General features: G+C 42.6%; 1 protein-coding gene across 1 annotated transcript; it reads right to left on the reverse strand.

Annotated features, from left to right (window-relative positions):
* Nucleotides 1-1,795: 1,795 nt before the first annotated feature.
* On the reverse strand, nucleotides 1,796-9,252 carry CAV2 (caveolin 2). The gene is made up of 3 exons (XM_015853695.3): nucleotides 9,069-9,252; nucleotides 8,798-8,985; nucleotides 1,796-3,320 (listed from the first exon to the last, which is right to left on the reverse strand). Exons 1-3 carry the CDS (start codon nucleotides 9,213-9,215, stop codon nucleotides 3,170-3,172), a joined length of 486 nt encoding a protein of 161 aa, XP_015709181.2. The 5' UTR covers nucleotides 9,216-9,252; the 3' UTR covers nucleotides 1,796-3,169.
* Nucleotides 9,253-10,168: the final 916 nt, after the last annotated feature.

Consider the following 10,168-nt stretch of genomic DNA (forward strand, 5'->3'; position numbering starts at 1 on the left):
TGAAGAAAGCACCTCAGTTTTTAATGCATAACTGGTGGCTGTGTGTGCTCACTGCAGGTCTTCATGAACACAGTGTACTAACAGACAACGCCAGCAGAATCCAGAATTTCATTGTGTTCCATATTCATTTGCTTGAAAAAAAAAACATGTTTTTATCCATGTATTTTTAAAAGGGAGTTAATACAGCTTAACAGCCTTAGTTTTATCTCTGCAGGTGGGGGAAAGATCACACCCTGTAAAAATAAAGGGCTTAGACCATTCTTTGGCTTCCATTGAATGTGAATGTGTGGTCTGAGGTCCCAGAGCTGCAGGGATGTTCTGAACTTTTCAGTCAGTGTACATCAGGGTGAGCTTTCTGGGCAGGTGGAGAAGGGCATGTATTTACTAAGATCTCAAAGTTTCTGTTAAGAATTGGTGCCAGTATTTGTGGTGAACAAGTAGGGTGTGGAAAGGTAGGATACAAATATCCAAATTCTACATTCAGGTGAGAAGGATCTTAGGAAAATGTTCTCGCTATGAGGCAGGTTGGATTTCCCTGTGAGTTAAAGGAGAAAAGCCCATGAAGATAAATTGGATTATTTCTGTTTGTTACTTGTGAGCTCCATAAAAAGCATCCTATCAAAAACATTTTGCATGACAGAACTGAATTTCCAGTTCTTGTTTGTAAGGTCTACAGTAACAAAAAACAGGATCGAATTGGAATTTAAATGGATCCTAAATCTATAAACACAGCTTAGAGCCAGCACCCATTGAGTTCCTGTTGTCCATGGATGTTATCAGTTATGGCAGAGCTTTGTCATATGCCACAACTTTCACATCCTGAAGTCCCTGATTGCTGGAATCCAGTGCTGTCTGGGGCAGATGCACTGAAACAGAACCAGTTAATGACAAAGAGAAAGGCTCAAATCAAAAGAACTAAGGAAATCTCTCCTTTATTCTCTGTGGTAGCTAGAGTTGGATGGCTTCAGTAAGCTACTGAGTGTGTATGTCCAGTAGTATCTAACCTAAATGGCCACACTTTTCCTTAATCTCAAGGTTGGATGCACACCTGAGGTCTCTCATATCTCAGCCTTGTGTAGGGCTCCTTTTAGACCAGTGGACTGATTCAAGGCACATTGTTGGTTAATTAATCCATTATATGGATTTGTGTGTGTGTGTAAAATATCTGTAAACATCCTTAGATTTTGTAAAAGGAAAAAAAAAATCTCAAAAGAAGACGAGCCTGGCCTTATCAATCTTTATTTTCAGCAGAAATACTTCAGTTTTAACAGAAGAAAGGCAAGGATGCATCTGAAGCATAAGCCAACTTCTGCCAGAAGACCAAACTCCATAGAGGTCTCGGTGTGTACTAATCATCAGGGTCCAGTTTTCATGAGCCATATGAATCCCTCTCTAACCGTAACAAACAGAAAAGAAGTTCTTACAGTACAAAGATGTTCTTCATGTGCAAAAAATACGAAGTGTTAGCCAGCTTCTGTAGGCCAATGAGTAAGGAAATTCTGCAGCTCATTTGTAAATAAAGCACGCACCCTTAAAAGGAATTAAGCTTTATGCTGGATACAGCCAAAATTCTGCACCAAAAGACCTGCATCAGAGACACATTCTGTCTGGGCGTAATTCGACACAAAGAGATGCATAATTTTCCTCTATAAGTTAAATACAGTGGATATTAGCAGAGCAGTAGTGATGCTTATCCACCTCTTTCCCCTCCTCCCACCCTGGAAGTATTCCACACTATTCAGCATTTTAAGAGTTGTTGTTTTTTTTTAAAGAGGAAAAACCTGGAAAAATAAAGTTGACAATTGGAAAAAGCCAATACTTTATTATTTTATTTTATACCTTTTTTGATATAAATCTGCAACACCATTTTAGAAAATAAAATTCTAAATCATACAAACATTTACAATGGCAGGAAAAACAGCAGCAAAAACCCATTAGAAAGCTCATGTAACTTCAGTGTACCTCTGCATATGTTCTGTTACTCAGGTTTACAAGCTGTATTAAATGCAGATTAAAAAAAAGGGCTTTGTTACAGGTTAGGCTTTAAAGTAGTAATAAACAACAGGGAGAGTCAAGTCAGTAGAGGAGGAGTTAGACAAGGATACCAATTGCACCCACTTGACTTATTAAATAGCTTGTTACTCAGTTAAAGTGCCAGCACAGCATCCATCATTTCAAATATCACAATGTCCACACAGAAATAGGCAGGGTTGCATTTACTATTGTCCATTTTTAATAGAAAAAAATACTTCTCATAAACAGGCATTTCCAGCTCTTTTGCATAGTCTTGTATTAAAAAATCTTATACTCTTTTCTTTTGCACACGACTGTATGTACTGGATAACCTACAATTGCACAGCAATGCTTAAAAAATCAGCATCATTTATACACCGATATTATAGTTTGTCATTTGTTTTTTGCAGTTTTTCACTCTCGCTGCCCAGTAAGTTTGTTAGAGTTCAAATACTATAGAAATAATGCTTCAAAGAAAGCTCACCAAGTGCCATTTACAAAGGTACAAAATATACAGCAAAGTTAACCTCTTATTAAATAAAATATACAGAGTAGCTGATATTCCAAATCATTAGGTAACACCTTATTTTAAGGGATAACCTTCGAGGGAGCTTCTTCCATACTGCAGGAGAATTATGGAAGAGTTAATGTCTCTGTATGCTTATGCATCTTGCCCTTCATTTTAAATGCAGATAATAATGGACCGAGTTTATCATTCAATATAACAAGGGGCAAAAATGATCCCTGTAGGAACTGCAGTAAAATCGATGTAAAAACCTAAAGATCATTCTCACCCAAAGTATCCCAGCCTACCAATTTAAATATTTCTTGTAATAATGCCAATCATTATCACAATGGTGGCAATTAAACCTTTAAGAGAATTTTTCTGTAATCCAGCAATCAACGTACCATTAAAATAAAGTGTTGCCAACATACTCCACATTTATTCTGCTGTTAAAATAGTTAGATATGAAAACTGCCTACTTAGTCTTAAATTCATTCCCTGAAAATAAAAGAGTTTTAGAATAATAGCATGTTCCCACTTAACCAGCCATTATCATCTTAACAGGTTGGAATGAATGTTAAGTGCCTGCATGTTACATTAGAAAGAGGTATAACACCAGCTACAATTACAGCAGTGTTGCAACCCTGACAGTTACTCTTGATCCAGGCGTATATTAACCATAGCAAAGCATCGGCCTACGCTATGAAAGAACGGTGCAACGAAAACATCTGTCATGCTCTTCCATATGGTTTGCACTGAAGGCAGGACCATGAGACAGGTTCTCACAAAAGGCATCACAATCCTGTAAAAGAGCAAATGGAAGATCTGTGAGATTACTGCTGCCATAGCGTAGGGCAGTCAAGTGAAGAAAAGTGCTTATGTATGGAAAAGGAAGGTGATGTTATTACTCTAAGGCTCTCAAACAAGTCTATTTTTGGAATCTCACACTCTTTCTCCATTGATTTTGTTCACTCACAACCTCACATCTACACATGCATGACATACATGCTCCTTTGGACTCACTTGTGTGCAACAGCTTGTCAGTCCTTGTCATGTCTCTGCTTCTTCCTAATTAGCAACATTGAGCCATGCCTGCGATAGGGATGAACTTTTACTGTTCTCTCCTAGTGCTGGAGGTAATGCTGCAACTTGTGGTTAAGGACAGGTGCCTGAAGGAGCCAGGAGTGGGGGGTCTGTAGGGCTTGACAGAAACCACAGATTCCCCAGTCTGATCACCTGGGAACAGAGCTCTTTATGATCCCATCAGGGCATTCTTGTGTCCCTTGCTCTGATGTCTCTTCAGGTGTTTCTTTTCTTTCTCTCACGCACACCTTGCCATTCATACTTTGTTCCTTCCAAGTGAAGACCACTGTTAAAGTTGTTACAATAATGCAGAAACAGTAGAGCAATACCGAATTACATTTAATTGCTGTAGCACAGAGACAGGCCAGACCTCCAATATATGGCAGCTTGTTGATACTGTGTAACAAAAAAGCAGAACAAGGTCAAAACTCTTGTTTAGGGAAAAGATCTTTTCATCCCCTTGCGTACTTGACGGAGTCGTGCTTTCAGTCTGCTGAGCACAGTAATCATCCGTGTGCGCTCTCCATATGTCCTGACTCCAAAGCAATGTCATTACTGGTGGCTTAAGCTAAGCTCACTGACAGCAGAAGGGAGCCAGGAGTGCGCATACAGCTGGCGTACCAGGGCTGCCACACCAGCACATAACACAGGCTATTCTCCTTCCTTAATCACTTCCTGGCCCAAACCGCTGGCCATTTCACTAAGCTGTGTGTTCTTACTTGGGTGCAAACAAATACATGTTTACACAACATATGTAATACTGAAGTCACACTAGAACAAGGTTTTCAAAGACCTCTGCACCATATGTGATGCATTTATTACCTACATGAGGCAGAAGAAGCTACAGATCCATTTGATAATGGATCCAGTTTGCTGTTGCATTCAATATTTAAGACCCTGATCTTGCTTCCACAAAATTCAGCTGCAGAACTCCTATTGACTTTGGCTGGAAGTACTATGCAAAACAGTTATTATTTTGTCACAGCTCTGAAAAATATCTAAGCAAATATTGTGTATTTCCAGTGAGTACTACTCAGAATAACAGTGAAAAAACAGTTGTTTGAAAACAGTTGATTGAAAACAAACAACTGTTGCATTAAACAAAAACTAAAGCTTCGATACCTGAAGAGTAAAAATGAATTATTTTCAGTGTAGAACTGGATTCTCTGCTTTAATCAGTACAAGCTGAATGCTACCATGGCTGTGCCGCACTCCAAGCTAACCCAGACGGATTTAAACAAGAATAGCTTTTCTAAAACCTTCTCTTCCTTTGTCTCTGTTGAAATAGCTGGTAAAACACACAACACATAGAGCTGTGAGCGCTACTGGAACGTGGTATCTGTAGTATTAAAATGAACTCTGCAAACTGCATGTTTATTAATCGCTTATAGTATCACTGTATATAGAATAGATAATGTACTGAAAGGAAAATAAGGACTTCATGATAAAGTTGATGAACTTTATCAGATGGCAGCTATTCCTTTGCTGCCATCTAAATTTAATTTGGCCTGTTTTTTTTTTTTTTTTGTTTGTTTTCTGTTTTTTTTTTCTTTCTTTCCCCAATCGAACTCATTTCTATTGGATCATCCATAAACAGGACCACACAAACTACAACCTAAGCAAATATCACATTACGCAAAAGCTTTGCAGCAAGTTGTGAATCACCAGGAGTTCATTAGGGAAGGTTGGGAAAACAGCCATCCTACTACACGCTACTGCTATAGAGATCATAACTACTCTATAGAGATCATCCACACGCACTGCAACTCAGCATCTTTCAATGATGTTATACACAATAAATATAAGAACGCTTTGGTAATCTTACCCATATTTATGCTACACTGCAGACAAAAAACAATAGAATGCGAGTAGCTTTCAGTTTGAAAATAAAAGTCCGTCTTAGTTTTTCCTTACTTTTAAAACATGCCCATCCCAAGGATATCAACGTTTACTGCAATTTCAGACCTACTCTCTGTAGAGCGGTAGAGCACTGAAAAATAAAGCTTTTCTGAATTTGATATCTAAGCTGAAGCATAATCAGAGCATTTCAACTACTCATATAACCCGTCTTTCGATCATACTGTACATATATGTCATAAAATAGCCATTCTTTTACAAACGATTCACCTCTTTTGGGAGCTGTTGACATGAAAAGAGCAGATTGCTCCCTTTCTTCCACCCTATGCTTATTTCTTTTCCCTTTGTTCAAGGTACGCCTTCTACTATTTAATATGTATAATCCTATTTCACGTTTGTTCACATTACTTTTTTCTGCTAATCCTTAATGGAGCATTGTTAAGAATCAAGCAAAACACAACTTGATACAATACAACTTAATGCAACTCAACTCTTATTCATAAGGGTATTTTCTGAGGATGTAATTCAACTTTTCATGTGAGAAAGTGTATGTGTATGCCCCTGGCTACGTCTGAGTGCTGTGAATAGAAGCTCATGTGATGAGGAGCTTTGAGTATCTGCTACTGAAGCTGATGAGAAGAGCTCAAAGCTGAATGACTCCTTGTACTTCAGAGCTCTTCTCCAACCTAAAGTTACATATTCTCAAATAATGCATCAATTCTCAGAATAAACATATAATGGGACATTTAAAAGATAAGACTACAGAAAGTGTATGTGAAATTCAAGAGGTTGCCAATGTGTGGCTGGGAACAAGAATTAGCCTCTGGACCAACCACAGAGATCATGATTTTGCATGGCCATCCAGCAATGCTCTGCTCATATTAAAAAATCAATAATCTTAGCAGCCTCAGTTTAGGGACAAGTTTAAAAGGTTGCTCAGATATTCACAGATAGTTGTTAAAGTTGGCCTTACAACTGAGTGTATTGACTGCAGTTAAAATGACAGCCATCACTAAGAGAGAAGCAGCTTTCCTTGAAGTAGCTTGTATGTAGGTCATGCTGGCTACCACAGCTTCAGTATCTTTTGCCAGGCAGCGTAAACCTGGATTTTAGCTCACGCAAAATGAGAACAGAATCAAATTATTCATTTTTAATAGGTCGCAATGAAAACTGAAGTTTTCTTTTTGCTCTCCACAGGTCTCATGTGTTCACCTCCCTTATTAGTGCTCTTCTTTTTTCTGGTGAAAGACAACAATCACTTCAAGACACAATGGGTGAAAGTCATGAAGTGTCCTTGGAGCATGAGGAATGCTGTCAGACTTCAGTGAATTTTTACCATGTTGACAAAACTGCAACATGTGTGTGACAACCAAGAGAGCTTTGTTCCCTGGGACTTCCAAGCGTTGTTGAAACAGTTTCTAATTTATTCTTAGGAAAGGCTCCCCTGCAACTGATCAGCATCAGCATCTCAGTGGTTTGGATGTTGCCAACAAGGCACAGACTCTGATAAGCTCTCCTGTAGACAGCCATGTGGGAGGGAGTGCCCAGAGCTTTCCCATGATGTTTAAACAGCTGAAGACAGAATTATAATGGAATTCCCATCCCTGCAACCACAAAACAAGGAGGAGATATTTTTACAAACCCAACAGGATTAGATGGGAGCCAATGTATAGGGTCTCTTTGATGCCTCTGGCATCAGTTGCTCCTGCACTATCCTCCCAAACACATAGACATTGAATTCCTTAATCCCAAGAAATCTGAACACTGGGAGCTGCAGAAATAAGTCGGTATAACCACAGCGTGTTCAAACATTGCATTGGAACAAATCCAGCCTGTGTTTGTGGGATGACCAGACTGTGCTGTGCCACCAACTGCAGCACTGGGTAGGGTCCAAGGAGCCGCAGACAGCAGTCCTGTGCTATGTGATTCCCATCCAGGTGCAAGACCAAAATGAAGGATCAACTCCATCCTGACAGTGAATTCAGGCACAGAAAATCAGTTGCTGAGGAGACAAGTAAGTGTGTCTGCAGAAAGTCAAGGGAAACTTCTCAAAATCAAGTGCCACATTCTCTCAGTTCTATTTCAGATGTACTGGGAACCACAGTTCCTGACATAGTCACTGGGGACTACTTGCACAAATAGAAATTGACCCCTGAGTCCTGTTCAGTGGAACTCGTGTCCACATATCCAGCCTGTGAAATTCAGATAGAAGATCATCCTGCAGCATTAAATGATATCATTGTGAACAAATTGATCATCAGTGAACTCTTCCAGACATTTCACTATAGGAAATTTAGATGTCCACCACATCCCTTTGCAGTTCTGGTACAGTACAGCACAGTGACCACTGGCTGATATGAAAGTCTAGGCCCACTATAAAATGCCCATAGTAATTTGAGGCCCAACAAAGTAGCAGCTCTGAATTATATTGTAGTTTCCTACTGCAAACTCTGCATGCTCCAGAACTTAAGTTAGTCAGGTTCTGAAGCAGCTCATAACAATGCCATCAACCCCAATTTCCATTCTCCTTCTAAGAAATGAAATCTGCAACCAAAAAATCAGGGGTTCAAATAACCAATGTATTTATATCAACTTTGTTTCCCAGTTTCTGGATGGCATTTTGTTTTCCTTACTGACCTCTTCATGATACCAATATTATTCATGGCAAATGAAGCTTAGGTCAAAACTTATGTATATGGAAAATCCAGGTTTGCAAGAATGACACTGATGATACACATTCATGCTTCCTTCTGCAGCATGACAGACTCTCCTTCCTCAGCATCATTCTTTTCCCTGCCTCTCTTCCTTCTCCATCAGCTGCCTCTCTGGGCTTGCAATACTTCACCAGTAGTTTCTGTGTAAGGTACACCAGCTTTGCTGCTGTATTTGTGAACCATGGCCATGGCTTTCAGGAGCTCAGGAGGGGTTCTCTGCCCTGCACCTGCAGACGGCCGTGCACCTGATGTGAGCCACTGACAGCTGACTTTGTGACAGTAGCATAAAAAGACTGAGCTGGACCCCCTGAAACCTTCCAATTAATGCACACGTGTTTTAACAACGTCTGTACTCTGCTTTACAAAAACAAGCCATCCATAGCCGAGCAAGGTGCCCCACAAACATCAACGCTCTGCCCCTGGGAGCACACCCAGCCAGGAAAGCTGCTAAGATCAGAGTGTGGACTTGAACTACGGACAAAGTGCAGGTTTAATTCCTCTCCCGTTAGCAGCCCGGCAGGCAGCACACGCCGAGCTGCCCGCAGGTCCTCACGGCGGCCATGGGGGCACTGATGCGGCAGAGCAGAACCCCCCGCCCCCCGGCCCGGGCCGCTCACACACTCACCAGATGTGCAGGCAGCTGAGCGCCGCGAAGACGATCCCCAACACCAGGGCCAGCGGGACGGCGAGCAGCAGGCTCAGCAGCTTGTACAGCACGTACTTGCTGAGCTCGAACAGAGCGTGGCTGCAGATCCACACCTTGTCGAAGGAGTGGGTGAGCTCGGGCTCGGCGATCACGTCCTCGAAGCCCAGCTGGAAGAGCGAACAGCCCCGACGGCCGTCAGCCGCCGCCCGGACCCGGCCCCGCCGCCTCCCCCCACCGCCCCGCCCGGCACCTGGAGGTGGGCGTTCATCCCGCGGGGGTCCCGCTCCAGCGCGTCCTCCGCGCACTTCTCCGCTTCGGACAGCTCGGGGCCGCCCGGAGGGAAGTTGTCGTCGTCCATGAAGATGCGGGTGTCCGCCTTCTCCGTCTCCAGCCCCATGGCGCTGCCCGGCGCTGCCCGGCTCCCGCCCTGACCCGTCCGCCGCCCCCGGCACCGCGGCCTTGCCGGGCTGGGGCGGAGCGGCTCGGGGAGGCCCGGCCACGCCCCGCAGGGCCGCACCGAGACGTGTCTGCTGCCCGCAGGCAGCCCGGGGTGAACGGGACAGGAGCAGCGCACCACGGCTGCCGTGCCCAGCGTGCATCTGTAACTTGTCCTATTAGCATTCCTCAAACCGCCTGACTGTACCACAGAAAGTCACGCATCCATCATGACAAGCTGTTGTTGTGTCCTGTCAGGGGGTTGGCTGAGTTTACATGGTTTAAGACTAAGAGTGCCCTATAAAAGCAAGCAGATTCCTATAAGGGCTGCTGGAGGCACTGACAGTGCTGATGTATGCACTGAGCTCAGGGGCGCCCCTAGTAGCAGGTAGCCACAGTAGCCACAGTAGCCACAGTAGCCACAGTAGCCACAGTAGCCACAGTAGCCACAGTCTCTCAAGTGTCATTGCTAATCAATGATCAAGACTTCTTGAATTAAAACAAATCCAGCGCTGTTAATTTTCTTTATTACTCACCGCTGCATTAAATTAGGAACGGCCTTAAGCTGAGAGGAGCGCACAGGAAAGTGATACAAAAATAACCGCAAGGTTTGGGTAGGAAATCACCTAACACAATGCCCTGCACTGTGCTGCATTGTTCTGGACCGGATAACTTCTGAAGAAGTGCTTCACAACTCTGCGTAACTCCCGGTGATGCTTTTTTTCTCCCCTGCTGATGAGTTTGGAGATCCTGGTGTCACGTAAAGGGTTTATATCCAGCAGTCTGGATGTGGCTCCTTAGCTTTAAAGGCTCACAGCGGTTGACAATTGGTTTAAATACAAGCAAAGAAACAGAGTGATGACTCAGGATATACTTTTGAGCTTCATTTCTAGCTCTCAGTTCCTCTTTTTTTCT

The sequence above is a fragment of the Coturnix japonica genome, chromosome 1, assembly GCF_054131305.1.
Source record: "Coturnix japonica strain WE chromosome 1, WE-NBRP24, whole genome shotgun sequence".
Lineage (NCBI taxonomy): Eukaryota > Metazoa > Chordata > Aves > Galliformes > Phasianidae > Coturnix > Coturnix japonica.

Bases quoted from the DNA above. Each gene is read 5' to 3' on its own strand.
- CAV2 (XM_015853695.3), bottom strand. From the start codon at position 9,215: ATGGGGCTGGAGACGGAGAAGGCGGACACCCGCATCTTCATGGACGAC. The intron at 8,986-9,068 runs GTGCCGGGCGGG...TCGCTCTTCCAG, and splicing joins GGATGAACGCCCACCTCCAG to CTGGGCTTCGAGGACGTGAT. The intron at 3,321-8,797 runs GTGAGTGTGTGA...GCTCTTTTACAG, and splicing joins CTCAGCTGCCTGCACATCTG to GATTGTGATGCCTTTTGTGA.